Source organism: Strix uralensis, chromosome 4 (assembly GCF_047716275.1).
Source record: "Strix uralensis isolate ZFMK-TIS-50842 chromosome 4, bStrUra1, whole genome shotgun sequence".
NCBI lineage: Eukaryota > Metazoa > Chordata > Aves > Strigiformes > Strigidae > Strix > Strix uralensis.
This window is the reverse complement of record NC_133975.1, coordinates 36,885,608-36,904,576: the sequence shown is the minus strand read 5'-3', so window position 1 is coordinate 36,904,576 and position 18,969 is coordinate 36,885,608. Positions and strand designations below refer to the sequence as shown.

The 18,969-nt window shown below is 42.0% G+C and overlaps 2 protein-coding genes across 6 annotated transcripts in view; one reads left to right on the top strand and one right to left on the bottom strand.

Moving 5' to 3' along the window:
• Positions 1 to 1,355: 1,355 nt before the first annotated feature.
• CASP3 (caspase 3) lies at positions 1,356 to 16,088 on the bottom strand. Of its 4 annotated transcripts, none has more exons than XM_074866395.1 (8): positions 15,956 to 16,088; positions 10,494 to 10,646; positions 9,144 to 9,236; positions 6,396 to 6,520; positions 5,766 to 5,894; positions 3,647 to 3,822; positions 3,043 to 3,160; positions 1,356 to 2,772 (listed from the first exon to the last, which is right to left on the bottom strand). In XM_074866395.1, exons 3-8 carry the CDS (start codon positions 9,215 to 9,217, stop codon positions 2,546 to 2,548), a joined length of 849 nt encoding a protein of 282 aa, XP_074722496.1. In that variant the 5' UTR covers positions 9,218 to 9,236; positions 10,494 to 10,646; positions 15,956 to 16,088; the 3' UTR covers positions 1,356 to 2,545. The 4 variants fall into 4 exon arrangements, with proteins under 4 accessions (XP_074722496.1, XP_074722499.1, XP_074722497.1 ...); XM_074866398.1 differs by lacking the exon at positions 15,956 to 16,088 and adding an exon at positions 15,525 to 15,572; XM_074866396.1 differs by lacking the exon at positions 15,956 to 16,088 and adding an exon at positions 15,247 to 15,490.
• The window catches only part of PRIMPOL (primase and DNA directed polymerase), a 21,259-nt gene continuing 18,340 nt past the window's right edge, over positions 16,051 to 18,969 (top strand). For both annotated transcript variants that reach the window (XM_074866392.1, XM_074866391.1), the window contains exons 1-2: positions 16,051 to 16,176; positions 16,702 to 16,924. The gene's annotated coding sequence lies outside the window, so the exon portion shown is untranslated. The remainder of the gene's footprint in view (positions 16,177 to 16,701; positions 16,925 to 18,969) is intronic.

Sequence of the window (18,969 nt, the reverse complement as noted above, 5' to 3'; positions counted from 1 at the left end):
CTGCCAGGTTTTTAGTATATATCACCTGTTGCTTTCTCCTTTAGCTTCAAACTAAAGCAGCTTTCTCTTTCTCATTACATCATGCAATCCCTCCTTTCACGTTGCTTCCACTCCTCTACCTTCATCTCCAAATTTTCTGTGATTTACCCAGTCAAAACCCATAGCAATGATTAACTGGCAATTGCGTCTCTATACTATGGCCTTCATCTATTTCTGTGTGGTCCTCACACACTGAGCATCACCCTACAAGACAACCATTTAAGTTGTCCTATTTTCCCCATGTCTTTCTGAAAAGCTGACTATTACAATCTTCCATTCCAGTACCTCTTCACCAAATTCAACCTTTAGACTAGATCACATTTTCCCAATTACTGATCTCATGCTCAGCTCACCAGCTCTAGTCAGACCTCCTTGCCAAACCGAGTGAGCATTCAAGGACGTTCTCACCTCTCGCTCTCCCTTCTCCAAGAGGCTCTGTCTCTACCCACAAGTCCCACTAACTGGAACACCAGTCCTCAGCTAGAAATACCCAGAAGCCCTCCTGGCACTGTGAAGGAATTTACTGACTTGGAGTAAAACACAGCTGTTGTCCTGAGAGGAAAGGACTGATGGGAATATTACCTCTTTCCCTAAGCTGTACCTCTAACGTCTTCCTAAATGACTCGTTACTCATCACAGCTTAGCTTTGATTTTGTTTTGCTCCATTTTAAAGACTATTGGAAAAGTTGTAGAATCATTTTTCCTTTAAAAGACCAAGAAGGATCAAGACCAGAACCTATTAAATCCAAGGGAAGAGCAAACTCCACGACAGGACTTTTTCACCACAAAATAACTAAGAATTCACGGAACATTCCTATTCCCAATTACTTTGAAGCAGATTAACAGAAGTCCTGTCAGTCATTTACAACATATAACTGTGCGGCTGCTTGTTCTAATTCACAACCTACATGAAGAAACCTACATATAGGTTTTTGTAAATGCTATTTTTAGCTGCATTTAACAGGGGCCTATTTAGTTTTTTAACTAAAGTTTCAATCAGTTACAAAACATTTCTACGAGAGAGACAAGATACCTCCTATTCAGCAGGCAGTCACAGAGAACTCATCTACAATGTTTAAAATTGCCTCCTGTGCATAACTTTTGAACCTGCATTTCCCATGTCTCAGTCACTACTCTTATTACCTGACTATACAGTATACAATGCTTTAAAGCAGCTTCTTTTCAACTTTAGATGTAAGGCAGATAGAGAAGGAAAGGGAAAGTAGTATTTTGAGAAAAAGGGACATAATTGAAGTTAAAATCAATTTGCAAAAGCTATCAGATCTTTAACAAATAATACACGTAGGAAAGCATGATATAATTTAGGAAACAGTATTTAATTTAAAAAAAACCCCAGATGCCTCTGGAAGTGACCATCAATTTGCTAACATTGTTTATGCTACACAATTTAAAGAGTTTTAAGTCTTGTTTTGTAAGCACCCTATAGTCATTTACCATTCTGTCTTCCTCTCAAAAACACTGCCACAAGCTGAAACATCAATAAAAATGTTTTACAATTTTGTAAAAGCCTGTTCCACAAAATTCAGAGTCAAGAAATATAAATTTACTATTTGTTAGCATATTTTGGCTGAAGTCATGTAATTAATATCAATTTGAGTTAGAGTTAAGAAGTGAAATTTCTCCAGTACCACAAATCTAGGTTTCCACACAGATTAAATGTGGTATGCACACAGCACAAAGGAAACCCACTTTTATTTATGGCCAGAAAGAGGAAAGCAGACTAATCAGAATGTAGACTTCTTTTTGCACTGATTCTTATAGCCCAAAATATGCCTCAACAGCTCCCCCACTTAAGGAGCTGCAGGAAAAGGAATTCTGCAAGACTGGTCCCTTAGTCACTCAGCTTCAAGGTCAGAATACAAAATTTATTTTGAAACAGATACCATGTTGATGTGATTGCTTTACCTAAGATTCCATACAAAATGTTATAAAATGATCAGGAAAAATTGGACTGTATTCTAAAGGTGCTTCCTAATTGTATGTAAAAAATGAAATGGCTGTTTTCCACCATTTATGCCCTAAGTTATAAAAACAGTTTAGGTTATTTATAACCTAAACTTTAAGAACTTGAGTTAAGAAGAAATGTATGACACCACCACTATCATTATTACCATCATTACTAAACATATCACATCCTGAATCTTCTTCCTACTGGCAAAGATATGAAATGAACCTATTTACAAGAACTGTTTCTCTTCTCTACCCCTTCAAAGCGAAATGTAGCACCAGATAGATCTGATAAGTGATCTGATCTTTCTTCAGCCTCCTCTTCCTAATTTTTCAAGATAGTCGGAGCACCACTACTTTCAAATTTGCATTTCTAACATAGCCATACTATGTTTTACTTCTAATAATGGACATATCTAACTTTGAGACAGTTCATTATGCCACACACAGTAGTGAACAGTAATTCAGATTTAAAAGTGGTATTCCATACTCACATTGCATATAAATTACAGATAAAAACATGAACGGAAAAATTCTTTTAGCAAGGGAAGTAAAATTCTTTGGTGAGCATAGAGACAATGCACGGAATCTGTTTCTTTGCATTAAAATCCTGCCGAGTTGAGCAGGACTCATACTCTGCCACTCTGCGATTTACACGAGTTAAAATCTGCATGAGTTCAAGTTTCCTTGCATGTTCCTTCAGCATTTTACACAATGACTGAATAAACCAGGAGCCTTCAGCTGAATTCCTCCAGGAGTAATAGCCTGTGGAAGAAAGAGATGTCAAACTGATCAGATGTAGCAGCCTCTGATACAGGACAGGATAGCAATTAGGGGAACAATGCATTGTTTCCAATAGAAATCCACATTTTAAAATAAAAACTCAAAACCACTAACTAAATACAGATTTTATCAACTCTCCAAATTCCAACTCAAAAGATTTTTATAATCCTCTCATCTTTTCTAATCTAAGAGAACTTTAAGTAGGTAGAAAATCAAAAGGCAGGAAAATGATCTGCTTTGCAAGTCTCTCACCTGGAGCTGTAGAATATGCATACAGGAAGTCTGCTTCTACGGGTATTTTTTGGCACATTGTTTCTTCTGATCCACTGTCTGCCTCAATACCAGAATCCAATTCTGTCCCTCTACAAGCCTATTTAGTGGGAAAAAGAATGGAAAATAAAATAAAAAATAAAGAAAGGCAGTGATCATGAGCAGAATACTGATTTTTTTTTTCCTGTTTTAAAGACAATAATATCCCAATTAAAAAACTGCAAAAATAACAAGAATTTATATATCACATTTCCATTAGACAGGCTCAGAAGAAAAGTAACTAGCATTTATTTAAATCACCTACACAGTTTGGTTAAGATAGATATTCATTCAAAAGTTCATTCAGAAACACACTAAAATATTGAACAGTGTTCAGAAAGATTTTACTCAATCCATAGAACGCAGCCTCAGCTATTACAAATACTGCCTACCTAATAGGGCAGGCTGTATCACTTTTAGACCTGAAGAGAATCCATTTAAATCAATTTTAGAAATAATTAACTTTTTTGCACTAATAATTAATGGGAAACAATATTTTTGTTAAGTATCCAGCTGATTTGATGATCATTGTTCAGCTGTACATCACCTGAATGAAAAAGAGCTTGGGTTTTCCTGCTAAACTTCTGCACCTGTCACCTCTGAAAAGGCTTGTTAGTGCTTTCAGTTCAAGAGGGCCATCTGTACCATAGATTAATCCTTCATCACCATGGCTTAGCAACACACAAACAAAACTGCTTCGCTTGCTGTGATCTTCTTCAGAAACTTGAAAGAAAAAAAGAGAATTATCTTAACTTCTTGCATATGCTAAAAGCTTTGAATATTTGATGCTTCCTATGTGACAGAAGTCTTCTAATTCTCATGTTTAGAAACTTCCAACCAGCTTTCACTTCTGAACAAAAGGAGCCAGCCTAACTTACTGCAGCAGGCTGGACACAGAAACCCCCAAAATAAAGGCCAACCCTACCCATTCTAAGACATGGCCACAGAACTGAGCCAGGAACACTGTGAGGAGACAAAGAGGGTGTTCCCACAGTGTCTGAATGGTACACTTTGCTCATGCAGTAATGACCAAGAGTCTCGTGATCTGGGACTGGACTAATGGGAAGTTCTGAGTTTTGGGAAAGGATGGGGAAGTTCTGCCTCTCTTTCCAATCAGAGATGCTTCAGCTACTTGGATTCCACAGGAACTGAATGAAGCATGAAAATTGTTGCTGCTGCAGGGACCTAGGTACTAGCATTACCCTTCTCTATCTCACTCTTGGCCTGTAGTAAGGTCTAGAAAGATTTTTCAAGCCTCTGAATTTTGTACTGAAAGACATTTAAGGTTCATATAAAGTGTCTGTAGATTTTTTTTTTTTCCATCTTGTGGTATGCAAAGAGCATAGAACAGATATTCTCTGATGTCTTTTGTTGCCCGACATTGCAGGGATTGTACTTGAGGACCAAGACAATTCTTTTAAATATATGAAAAGATACAAACATCATTTAAAAGAAAGGATCCAAAAGGAATTCTCAGTGGGAAACTCAAGAAGGTGCAAGATTTTGTAGATGAAAAGTGTAACCGTCTCAAAAGCTGAAGTCTTCTGTTTAAAGCTTGCCAAAACACTGAATTTATTTTCTGGAAAAACTGAACTATTTAGATTTTTCTCAAGCAATGCACATTCAAGTATTTCTACAATCTACGGACAAACCCTGCATCTAGAAGAGTCAGGAAAGGCTGTTTTTTTGGGAATCTCTAGTTAGGCTGCAGTCTGTAGTTTAAACTGTCTATTTGGAGGCCTTATACCACAGATAAGACAGAGGCGTTTCCACTTTCAGCTACTGTCAACAGACAGGCTGCAACTATACTAATGAATTATCCATGCCCGGGAGCATTCTCTGGCATAAACGTTAACTGGCACTAAAGAACCTACATATATGTTAGCAAACACATTAAAAAAAAAAAAAAAAGACCAAACAGGATTGTTGCAGGCTAACTGGCTGTTGGGAATAATCCTAGGAACACTTTTACTGTGGAACTGTGACCTGGAACAGTCTGGGAGAGCACTAGCATGCCAGAGAACTTTCCAACAGTTAACTAGAAGAAACTGTTTTCCAGGGCTACAGATACCTCCATGCATCATTTAATTTACTGGTCTAGATGTAGCCAAGTCCAAACAAAGCAGGACTAGCACAAACAGCAGTATAAAGCTCTCAACTTGACAGAAGGGTGTTTTGTTTCACAAGTCAAACAAAACACGAGTTCTTTCTCTAGAAGAAACGATATAATTCCAGTCCACACACTTGCAGTTCTGGTCCCTCAATCAGAACCCCCCCGGATCAGAACGCCTCTTGGGCCACACCACTAAGCATATAGCCCAGAACTCCTCTACTCAATTAAGCAGGTTTCTTTCCAACTCACAGAGCTTCAGTGATCCCAGGGTCAGAATATAAATCAGTCCGCATTTAAGTTTCAGCCTTTTTTCCAGCCTTCTTTATATGAGAAAGGATACAGAGACAACAGTCATGGCACAAAAGATGGAGAGATAGCAAAGATGAACAAACATAGAAACTATGATGTACATGCCATGCCATCCTTAGTAATAAACCACCGATAGGTGTGAAATATCATCTAAAAGAACCATGGAAGAAGAGATGTGAGGGCTAGAGACGTATTTGGAAACAGCAGCTGATTTAATACACTCACTGATCATTATATTACTTACCATTTTTCAATAGCTTAAAAATGTCCCCGCTTGAAAGATCATTGTTGATCTTTATTTTATATCCCAGCTTCATAAAAACTTCTCTGACACTTGCAGCATCTGCATCTGTACCCGAACGGGGTAACATCCCTATCAGAAGAGAAATGTATAATTTTTTATATGATATAGATGGCACGGTATGATTGAGCCATATTATTTTCTCACATATCTGTAACAGTCTGAAATATTATTCCATTATTCCAGACACACTTTAACAGAAAAAACATTGCACTGTTACATATGCACATCATCTCCCTCTCTCTGTACCTATACTGTATATTTATCTACTCCTTCTTCTTATATCTACCTATCTAAAGACATAAAAAAGGATTTCATCTGCAAAACAAAAATCCTGACTAAAAGGTAAGATGGACTTTTACTGCCTATCAATTTTTCTCCCCATTACTGCTATATCCTGACATGTTCCCTCTATGTATATTTGGAAGAATGCACTGAAATGAATCACAGCCATTCAAACCACTTAATTTTAGATTGCAATCAAAATTAGTCTGCATATTTAATTTTGAAGAATAATACATGTCACTAGTTTATCTAAATTAAGGAAAAAACTTTAACATTTGAAAGTGGTACCAGTCTGTCTGTGGAAGTTTTTGTTGTTTATTATTACACATTCCCCCATCTCTGGATAGTCCATTCTGTAACTGTAGTCTGGCAGAATTCCAGAGTCCATAGACTTGCTAGCAGGTAGGTTCTTTCTGTATAGAAATCAGACAAACTTTAGGTGTTCTGATCACTCTTCTCTAGTTTCAAAATAATTCAAAATAATAATAAAATACAGTTATTTTAGAAAAAACAATGAAACTGGAAAGGTTTGCTACTTGTCCTCTAGAAGTTCCCGCAGCAACCCAAGAGGTTGGAAGGTCCCTTCCAACCCAAACCATTCTGTGATTCTAAGTTATGTCTGTGAAATCAGTTGGTAGATCTGATTTAAGACCAGTGAAGACTGTACTTGCCCAGAGGTTAAAATAAATAAAACTACTTTGTATAGTTATGCTCCCAAATAAAACTTTTGTTTCGAGTTCGGTAAAATGTGCACATAGACAAATAATTTTAAAAAAGTGGAGGTTCATTTGTACTTGTAGTAATCTTCCGTGCAATCTGTAACAAGCTTAAAATTTAAAGAATCAAGGAAGAACTGTGTCTAAAATGATAATGCCTCTGCACAGGAGAATATGAAAAATCAGTTTAAGGAAACCAATTATTATATCAATAAGAAATCAGTTGGGTTTTTTTACTATCACCTTTTGAAAGCTATGTACCTGGAGGCACGATCAGCTCCAAGATAGTAAATCTACTCTGAATTCTAACTAAAAGTTATTTTACCATTGAATTTTCACAAGTAAGCATTCAAAACCTAGAAAGACCAAGACTCTATATGCAGCTGTAATTCTGCCTTAATGAGCACACCAACTACAAGACAAGGTTGTCTACCTTGACTTCAGTAAGGTCTTTGACACCGTTTCCCACAGCATTCTCCTGGCAAAACTGGCTGCTCGAGGCTTGGATGATCACATGCTTTCCTGGGTAAAAAACTGGCTGGATGGCCGGGCCCAAAGAGTTGTGGTGAATGGAGTTAAATGCAGTTGGCGGCCAGTCACGAGTGGTGTCCCCCAGGGCTCGGTTTTGGGGCCACTCCTGTTTAACATCTTTATTGATGATCTGGACGAGGGGATCAAGTGCACCCTCAGTAAGTTTGCAGATGACACCAAGTTGGGTGGGAGTGTTGATCTGCTCGAGGGTAGGGAGGCTCTGCAGAGAGACCTGGACAGGCTGGAGCGATGGGCTAAGGCCAACTGTAGGAGTTTCAATAAGGCCAAATGCCGGGTGCTGCACTTCGGCCACAACAACCCCCAGCAGAGCTACAGGCTTGGGGAGGAGTGGCTGGAGAGCTGCCAGTCAGAGAGGGACCTGGGGGTGTTGATTGACAGCCGGCTGAACATGAGCCAGCAGCGTGCCCAGGTGGCCAAGAAGGCCAATGGCATCCTGGCCTGTATCAGAAATAGTGTGGCCAGCAGGGACAGGGAGTGATCTTACCCCTGTACTCAGCACTAGTGAGGCCGCACCTCGATTACTGTGTTCAGTTTTGGGTCCCTCACTACAAAAAGGACATTGAATTACTCGAGCGTGTCCAGAGAAGGGCAACGAAGCTGGTGAAGGGTCTGGAGCACATGTCGTACGAGGAGCGGCTGAGGGAACTGGGGTTGTTTAGTCTGGAGAAGAGGAGGCTGAGGGGAGACCTCATCGCCCTCTACAACTACCTGAAAGGAGGTTGCAGAGAGCTGGGGATGAGTCTCTTTAACCAAGTAAAAAGTGATAGGACAAGAGGTAATGGCCTCAAGTTGCGCCAGGGAAGGTTTAGACTAGATATTAGGAAGCATTTCTTTACAGAACGGGTTGTTAGGCATTGGAATGGGCTGCCCAGGGAGGTGGTGGAGTCCCCATCCCTGGAGGTGTTTAAGAGTAGGGTCGACATAGCGCTGAGGGATATGGTGTAGTTGGGAACTGTCAATGTTGGGTTAATGGTTGGACTAGATGATCTTCAAGGTTTTTTCCAACCAAGATGATTCTGTGATACACCACCACTCATGACTCTGCAATGGCTGCCAATTTTAGTCAGTCCATATATGCTGAAGTTAGTATAGATTTTCTCATTTAAGTACATGGGTAAGTGGTTACAAGATTCAGGCCCGCTATTGTATTCTACAAATAAAAATTCTGTAATGCTTTTAAATTAATTTTCATTGAAATACTGAAGAGAATGACTTCAGAAACAAATTAAGTTCCCAGAAAGAGCATAATCTGATGATAGTGCTACACCAGCCTAATAACTAGCTGTCATCAGGAAGAACAAGCCTGCGTTTCCCCCCTCCTACCCCTGTAAATTCCCCTTACACTTGTGCTTCCACACATATAACCCTAGAGCAGGTCAGCTCAAGCAGCTGAACTGACTGCCACAGGTTCAGCTGCTTCAGTCTAGAAGCAGCTCAAGGAAAGAGGTGATCATTTAGCCCAGGGTGAGACAGAGAAGTCTCTTTTCAAGAACAGCTAACCACTTGATAATACTGTAAGCCAAGTCTAAGTGCACCTCAAATGTTTTGCATTTTAGTTTCTTGTACATACACGTGGCCTGTTCTGTCAGAGACTGTATGTTTTCAAACTCAGTACAACAACTCTAGTAGTTGTTTATGATTATTATAATTAACCATAATTGAAACTTTTCATTTTGGCATTATTTCTTCCATGGCTCTCACTTTGTGCTACAGCACAAGATTCTGCAAGACTTAAATTGAAGACTTAAACCAACAGCATTTCACTTACCCTTTGGAAGCAGGAATAGATTTTGCATCTGCCAGATCTTCCCCCGAATGTGGTCCATCTCCCGTGGCTGCCATTATGGCTCTCAGTTATCAGCTTGAAAACATAAGAAAATAGAAATATATGACAGTTAATTTTCATATGAAATAATACCTTCAGAATGCTTAATTTTTTTCAGGTTTCCTTAAAGCCTTACACAATCAGAGAACATTTTTTTAGAGAAAACAGGAATGTTAGAAGAGGATATTCACACAGAATAACTAGGCTAGGAGTATTAGTATTGGTAGGCAAAAAATATCATTTCTGAGTAATCCCTACATATCTTATATTTGAAAGAACAACATAAAATATTTTTCTAAATTATTGCATTCTAAAACAACTCTAGGAAAAATAGTCTGCAGATCCCTGTGACTTAATCATTGAAAATGCCTACAAAAAGCAGGATAAGAGACAAACAAATTAAAAACAACCTTTAAAATATTGTAATGTCCCTACATGCGTTAGTAGCATTTTAATATTATGACTATCATGTCATATATGGATCCTTCCATCTGACTAATACAGAAATTGATATCCAAACCCAAGCAATACAAGTTATTGGATATGTGCAAAGACTAGCATAGAAGATTAGAGAAATAAATAATTTCTCTGCATTCCATTTCAAATGAAACATCACTGCATCCAACCCTAACTGGGGTATGTGAAGGCAACTGCAATATAAATAACAGAAAACCAACAATGTAACTTTAAAGAGTTGATGAAATGAACTCTATGCTATGGGCTGCTATTTACTTTCAATCAGAACACAGGACAAGAAATGATGATTGATACCAAGCCAGAAATCAATTTAAAAGCATTAAACCTCCCTCCCAATTACTCTTGTGTATACTCATGGAACACATTACCACAAGTTACCTTTAACTCAGGATTCAGAAAAGGATTAAGCATCATAAAGTTAAATTGCCAGATAGGACAAAGTAATAAGTGCTTATAAATGAAATAAGTGCTTTGACCTCAAGAAACAAACAAGGCACTACAAGACAAGAATTTTAAAGAAACTTACTTAGCAGGTATATTTATGGTAAGTAGGGATGTATAAATAACCAGACCAAGTAGTAAGATTTGCTGGTCAGATATGATGAAGATTCTTATTTAAGACTTAGGTTCTTTGGCGGCAAACTATATTTGCCATCCTACACCATCATATTATATTACCTCTTAAACTTCATATCTGTACTCTAGCTAGTACACATGAATATCTATTTTCTGTGGAAACAATTACCGATGCATCAGAAGCACTAATCTGGGTATATATAACTCTCTTTCCTTGTTTCTTAAAAGACATTTACTTACATTTTTAGTGACTTCAAAAGGTTGTCCAGGTTACTCTGAATACTATTTCTTTGTATCTTGGAGCACTGATGTAATTAAGAAGTCTTCTTGCTCATAAAATTATTCCAGACTTGAGAGCTGTATCATATAAAATAGCAGCACACAGGAAATTTCCTGAAAACCAAATTACAAAAGTATCAAATAAGCTTGATTTTCTAAAATACGTGATTGCTTTATATTTTAGAAACTCACTTTAAAGACAGTATCATGGGTCAGGAACTACAACTATGATGCTGAACTTGCCTGCCTAGCACCATGATCTGGATTCATTCATACTAACTTCAAAGTCTAATTCCGTAGAAGTTCCCTATGTGAAAAAAGACAAACACTTCCAAAGGGTAATTCAAGTACCTAAGACCTGTGGCATGACAGTGTCCCAACCCTATGCTTTATCACTGAGCAGGGGGCATTAGCATTGACAACTGTCATGGTTTGCGCTCAGAGGGCAACTGAGCACCACACAGCCACTCACTCCCCCCTTCTCCCCTAGTGCTGGGAAGGAGGGAAGCAAGAGGCCCATGAACTTGAGATAAGGACAGAGAGGGATGATCTCATCCTTTAAGGTACAGGCAAAAGACAGACTCATTAGAGGAAGAAAAAACAAACATAAAATTTAATACAGACACTAACAACAACAACAACATGTAACAGACAGTAGGACCATGAGAAGCATTACCACATCTTGAAAACACCTTCCCCCATCCCTCCCTTCTTTCCGGGCTCAACTTTGCTCCCGATATCTCTACCTTCTCCACTCCAATGGCACAGGGGGAAGGGAATGGGGGGTGCAGTCAGCCCCGCCACTTTTTCCACCTCGGGAGGGGTGGAACTTCTGGCATTCCTCCCCTGCTCCACCACGGTCCTCCTCTCACAGGAGATAGTCTTTCATAAGCTCTCTGACATGAGTCACTTCCACGGGTGTGTGGGTCACCCCCACGTGTTACAGTCCTCCCAGCACTGAGCTACAACAGCAGGGCCTTCTTCCCATGGGGTCCTGGCACCCGTGGGTTGGTATGGGGCCCCCCACAGGCTGCAAATTGGTATCTGCTCCACTGTAGACCTCCATGGGTGGCAGGGGGGGTGGTCCTGCCTTCTCACCATGGGATACAGGGGGGTCTCTGCTCTGGTGCACCTCCCCCACTGCTCCTTTCTTTCACTGACCTCGGTGTTCACACAGATGTTCTCCTCTCAACATGTCCTCACCGCTCCTCCCAGGTTCCACTTCTTAAATACGTTATCACAGAGGCACGGCTACCATCGCTAATTGGTGCGGCCTTGGTGCAAAGGCGGGTCCAATGTGGAGCCGGGGGAGCTTTGAGAAGCTTCTCACAGGGGGCCACTACTGTAGTCTCCTCCCCTGCTACCAAAAAACCCCACCAGTCACTCAAACCAGGGCCACAACAAAATCTAGTCTAGAGTGACAATTGGTGTGTCCACTCAGCTGTAACTGAAAAGCAGAGCTTCTGATCCCTGGGAGGTGGAAAGAATGGCTTTCATTGACAAGAATACTAGAAGTGCCCCTGCCCCAGCAGAGCCCAGCTTCCAGGAGTTTCTATGCCTCTTTCAACCCTGTCCCTACCACAATCATCCCTGGCTTTGGTTCCCAGCTTTCCTGAGCTCTTAGCCTGACACTTTTGAACAAAACTTTATTTTGTAAGAAAATATTCAACCAGACTGACCCATAATTTTGATGCAACTCATGCTGTTCATTCTTCTGCAGAAGCACAACCAAACCCTTCACTGTGGCTGGGATTAATAGGAGAGACAGGGAAAAGTTAACTTTCTATCTTGTTTGTTCTTTGTCTGCCAACAGTAATGAAGAACCACACCATCTAAAAAACCCACAGTATCACATACCAACTCCATTATTGAAACTAGTCAGCAGGCGTGCTGAGAGCAGTGTAGCCATGTCAGCGTGGAATTCAACTTCTGCTAAAAGCCCAGGTGTTTATCCCAGCTGTCTGGCACTGTGAAGATCCGTAGTGCCAGCGCTGCAAGTACATGAGCCAGCTAGTGTAAACCAGTAAACACGTGCCTACGTGAGCTGTGGTCACCTCCTGTCTCTCATATGAGCCAGCCTGGGCTACCAATAACTACTTAGAGAAAAGCTCAGCTAAAGTACAGGGAAAGCTACCAACCCTCTGGCCAACAGATGAGACCTTGGAATCATTAGGCTGCCTTGGGTTCACACCAGGTGTGCTCCAACCAAACTGTTGCATCCCATTAGGGACTGGTTTTTAGTAAACTGGTGGGAATAACACTGGTGAACAGCAGCAGACTTAGTAGGCAAACTGGAGCCCTAACAGACTGGGACCACTGAATGCTTCTATAAGACAAATGTTAAAGCATGCTACAAGCAGTAAGAGAGACCTTCAGCATTTCAGTGACCTTAAATAAAGACTTATCTCCTTGACCCTTCTGCAACCTTAAAACTCAAACACTGCTTTCCTTGATCCAACGCCAAAGAAACAATGAATTTTGAAGTAGCAGTTAGCAAAACCTACAATTACAATGAACTACAGTACTTTGTTTCTGAAAAATGTAAGCCACATTTTTTAATACCGTATCATAAAAATACTTCTTACTAAAGCCTATGCAAGCCTAGCTGACAGCTTATAGTTTGAATTGTTTAATGAAGTGTTAGAGCTTACTGCACTCTACTGCATCACAGCTGGAGCTTGTCTAAGAGTGTTTACAGAAGCAAGAGAGATAGTGAAGAAAAACTGTATATAATACCTTAGTATTTAAAAATACAGATGCTTTATCTTCAGAATAGAATCTGTAACTGACCTTTAAGATCCATCAATTTCTGAGCACCTTAAAGCACCAAGTCACCTGCACTTCTTTAAAGAACAAAAGACATCCACAAAGGTATCTGTTTTGTTGCTAGGCACTCAAATGCACGTTTTAATCGGCAGCATGTTTTCTGCTCTAAAGCACTAGTCAGGGTAACAGCAAGGCTCTCTCGAGGATGGTGCTGATTCTAACAGACTACTAAGAATTGCCTCATCTTGGTTTAGGTAATGCAATGATGTCATGTTCTGTCAAGCAGAATGCACATGTCAAGCAGAATACATTCCCTGTAGAGGATGATCTCATGCCGTTAGGGATAGGGGAAAAAAATCAGGACAATGAAGTAAGAATTTAATCAAAAATTGTTATTCTGCTCCTTGATACTCTTTTCTCTGAAAGCTTAGGTAAGATGAGCTTTCAACTGTAACGAAACTTAAAAAACAAGTAGCTGAAATGAGCAACAGCATTTTTCTAATCTAGTAGAATATGTTCTGTAGGTTTTAGGAAATTTATTTTACAATATTTTATCTGAAAAAAAATACAAAGTTTTTGAAAAACCCTATGAGACAGAGATAGTGAATATAAAGATGATGCTACAATGACATTTACAGGTACTGAGTAGTAAAAAATAAAGTGGTTCAAAAAGATCCAAAACTATGCTCAGCAAGCGTTGATCCAATGCTTTTCTTTTGATAGGAAAATAATAAATAAAACAATGTTTTTACTCCATTCCAGCCTGGATTTACTTATTCTGCCTGGACCTAATGAAAATAAATTCACATCATCACATATCACCACTGCCATAAGAACCATCAGGTTTCTTTTTAAAGCAGTATTTATTTGAATTGTGATCCAACAATAGAAATATTGTGATAAAATAATACCAAAGCTTCTCAGACAGAGAAGGAAGCAAATAACTGAATTGTGTCTAGTTACCAACTGTATCTTGAAATATGCAAACCACAGGAGACAAGACAACACATGTTCAGTATGTCAGCTGCTACAAAGCAATGATTGTAGCAGAATTAAAATACATGTCCAAAACAGAAACCAGTATTGTAAAACATGTCCTTAAAGATTAGAAGAGGGCAGTTTTCCACCTCACATGTCTGCAAGAGAAGATGTCAAGCATTCAAAGAACGTATTTTATGTACATAAATATATACATGGCACATTGCAATACTAATGCAGACATGCAAATTAAGTTTTCCATTCTACAATATATAATGATAACCAGTAATTATCTAATTAATAAAGGAAGGAAAATATAGAAGCTGACTGTATGAAAAAAAATAAAAACATTTGAACTATACCATCAAATTTTCTGTGTGGCATTATCCCCTTGTTAAATACTGCTACCACTGATGGAAGCATGCAAATATTGTGACAGCCCTCCACATTCCTTTTGGTCTGGATGTGGTTGTTGGAAAGCACTGACACTGGGCCAGCACTCTGATGTTCCAAAAGCAAACAAACTTTTACTTAGTCAGCATTAATCTGCAAAATCAGCAAAACCTGAATTTATTCTGAGAGTAGGTGGGACCCTTCCTTATTCTTTCACCTGTACTTAGTAACCACATCACCACTGCAACAAATAGTAAGGAGCCTGACAAGGCTATTAAGGGCAAGGTGTGTTACTTTCAAACCTACCAACTGACAAGAAGCAAATAATTAAAGAAGAGAATTACCAGCTAGAGGGTAAAAGATTAGATTACCAGCACTATCCTTCAACCTAGCAGAGACCAGACTGACAACACCTTGGACAAGGCCTTCTACATGCTACAAAAAGTTAGTCACGGCGTCTGTGAGGGCCTCAGGCATGCCTTCCCCCGCCCTGGCAGGATCAGTGCAGTGGAGGCGACCGTCCGCACCGCTGTGACCCTCAGCCTGGGGTGATGCCTCTCAGCCGTCGCACACTCACTCTTTGTTAGCAGCCAGGTCGCTGCAGAGCCGTTTTCCGGATGAGGTTTAACCCGCTGTATGCAAAGCTTTATTTTGGTAGATCCAAATGCAGTTTAAGGCCCTGTTTCCAGTTAGCTAACAGTCTACGGGAGGGACACCAGAAAGTAGTTTAAAATTACAGCAGTTTTTTCTTTCCCCCCCCCCCCCTTTTCTTTTGTTTAGCCGGCTTCTCCACAAAAACAGGCTTAAATTAGCAAGCAGTCTGCATTAAGCTTCTGAGTAACTAAGATAACTTACAGGCTAAGCCCCCCGTGCTCTCCCTCCGGGGCGGGGGAAGCGGCGAGCACTGGGACGGCACCACGGCCGGTCTCCCCCCACCGCGCCCGGAGAGGGGACACCCGCCCCCCAGCCCACCGCCCCACCGGCCCTGCCGTGGCAGGAGCCCCGCGGGCAGCCAGGGTAGCGGGCAGGCGGCGCGCTGAGACGGGCCCGCCCCGGGCCAGACGCGGCTCCCCCCCGGCCCAGGTGTGGGGCAGCTCCCGTTCCCCTCAGCCGGCTCCCTGCGGGAGAGGCGCGGGCGGCCAGCCCCACCGGACCGTGGCCCCGCGGAGCCGCAGCCCGGCCGCGGGCAGGTGCCGGCCAGCCCTACACCCCCCCCCGCTTTGTTCGGCCACGCCGTCGCGCCCGCAGCCCGGCACCTCCCCCCCGCCGCCGCCCGCCGGCCCTACCGTCCGCCCGCTGCACCGGCGCCGCGCTCCGACCTGCCTTCCCCGGGGCTCGCCGCGGCTCGGCAAGGACGGAGGGAGGGAGGGAAGGAAGGAAGGAGTCAGGGCCCCGGGGGTAGGCAACCGCCGGGCGGCCCCTCTGGCTCCTCCCCGCGCAGGGCGGGGGAGCCCGCCCCAACGACGCGCAGTTCAAACGCCAAGGGCGGCAGCGCTGGGCTGTGGCGGTGAGTCTTTCCCATGTCCCCCCCCTCCACCCCGCGGCTCTCTCCCGCCGTGTGAGGCAGCTCACGGCCCTGAGGGGATGCGGCGTGAGGCCGAGCCCAGCGCCCTGGCTGAGGAGACGCGCGGGGCGCCCGCCTGCCCTCGTCTCCCCACCGGCCTCACGGTGCCGTGACGGTCCCCCGTCCCCCTCTTCCTAGCGCGGGGCTTGCAGCGGCGGGCCGGGCCGCTCGGTGCGCTCTGTCCCATGGGGAAACGCGAGCACCCGCGGCCTTGCGCTGGAGCCGCGCCCCCATTGCCCCACGCGGGCCTTGGGCGGGTTTGAGTGCCGGGCCTGTTCGAGCCGCCCCGGAGCGGCGCGTTGCGCTTAGTGCTGCTGGGTTGGACTGTGTGTACCCCAAGCCCTGTTGCTTTAGTGCCGCCGTGTGCTGGAAAAAATGTACCTTTCTGACAGAATGGTGGTTGATAAAGATAATCGCCGTTTTAAGTAATTTGTGGGGATGATTACCCAATGAGAGGCTATCTTTCAGGTTTTAGTGAGCTACATAAAGACGGATGGACTGGACTGTATCAGAGCAGGACCTTCCACTTACGGCGGGGTTTATCTCCCACTGCTGCAGGATGAAAGCTTGGAAATCGTACAGCCGATCAACAAATGCCATCTGAATATACCTGCCTACTGGCATCCTGCTGTTCATCCTTATGCAACAGCTGAGGCTGAGGGCTAGTTTCAGCTTCATCATCAACTTTCAGGTCAGTTAGTTTAATATCTGTAGATTGGCCTTTAGTGCGAGGAGACCTCACCACTCTCTACAACTACCTGAAAGGACATTGTAGAGAGGTTGGTGCTGGTCTCTTCTCACAGGTAATTGATGACAGAAAAAGAGGGAATGGCTTTAAACTGCAACAGGGGAGGTTCAGACTGGACATTAGGAAAAAAATTTTCACAGAAAGAGTGGTCAGACAGTGGAATAGGCTGCCCAGGGAGGTGGTGGAGTCACCATCCCTGGATGTGTTTAAGGGTCATTTAGATGAGATGCTGGGGGATATGGTGCAGGGGAGAACTTTGTAGAGTAGGGCTGATGGTTGGACTCGAGGATCCCAAGGGTCTTTTCCAACCTGAATGATTCTGTGATTCTGAGACGGAGTAAGTTTAACATTAGAAACTTAGTTTTCCAGCTTCTCCCAACAGTCAGTAGCCTTCTTTTTGAGGTCTTATCATCAAGTGTAATATCCTGCATTTTACACAAAATTCCTCAAATCTTAATTGTAGAAGCTACTTCTGTTAAGAGTGCAAGATGAAAATTTGGTGCTCCTTGTTACTGCTGAAGGAAGATGAGTAGTGTTTGTCAGTTCAGCTCAACATAAGGGTAACTAAGCTAATTTTCATTAATGTTAAGAAATTTAGCACTAGGGGGAAAGTTATTTAATATGTTCTTCTAAGGCTGAAGCAGTAGCTGGGAGAAAACTTCAACACAAATAAGTGTTGAGGAGCATGAATTCTGCCATAGAACTGTGCTGCATGATACACACTGGCCAGGAAACAAATGTAATCATGTTATTTTGAGCAGCGGTTGATTTGCATGTCTAAGCTTCATTTCTCAGCAGGTGTGGATAGTGTGTTTTGTCATAATTGTTACAGATTTTTCATAGAGTTATAGGATGGTTTGAGTTGGAAAGGACTAAAGATCATCTAGTTCCAACCACCCTGCCATGGGCAGGGACACCTTCCACTAGACCAGGTTGCTCAAAGCCCCGTCCAACCTGGCCTTGAACACTGCCAGGGAGGGGACAGCAACAATTTCTCTGGGCAACCTGTTCCAGTGTCTCACCACCCTCACACCGTCAAGAACTTCATCCTTACATCTAATCTAAATTTACCCCCTTTCAATTTAAAGTCATTACCCCATTTTTGAGCATGTTTGTTTTGTTTGCATTTTTTTTGTTGTTGTTGTTTTGCTAAAATGTAGGGACACATATGAAATCATGCATTTGTATTTGTCTTTTCCCTGTAGCATAAGGGAGAAAATTGCCATTTCTGAGATGGCAAGTCCATTTGTTTAAAAAACAAACAAAACAAACCAAAAAACCCCCAAGCCATCTAAGGTATAAAAATACCAGATGTCCACTGGCCTCATAACTAAAAAAAGTAGTAGTCTTCCATCCAAAGGGGAAAATGTAATAGCAAGTTCTTTAAGTCATCTCCCAGGAGATTTATTTTCCCAGGGTCTTCATGCAGTCATTCTGCTGAGTCAAAAAACACTGCAGGCCAAACATGTTGGTGACAAAATTTCCTTCTGGCAAGTAAAATAAAAATAAGTACTCCCTTTACTTCTGGTGGGATAGAAGAGAGGAAGATGAGGTGGGCATTTCCCAGTAAACTCAGAAGGCTAGTCTGGAGTTAACACCTAGTCTGTAAGTGTAGATTGTATGTGCTTGAAGTAGATGTGTTGTATGAGGTATAGTTGATACAGGGGCTGTAGTTATCTTGAAAAGACCTGATGTTGGACTGCTGAGAATCTGAGAATATTTGGACTGTAAAAACAGTGATAGATCTCAGTTTAAAGTAAGGGTCATCAACTGTATCCCAGGTTCAGATATCCTCCCAACTGTGTTTCTGCAAAAATATATCCTGATCTAACTAGGAAATTTAAAATGTGTAGAGAATTATGCGAATTCTCCTTTGCTTCCCTTCTTTTTAATGGTCACCTTGTGGGAAACTGCTGATCTAGGGACTGTCTTTTGCACCCAGTTAATTTACAACAGAGCCAACAGCATCAAAATGAAACTGAAGGTTC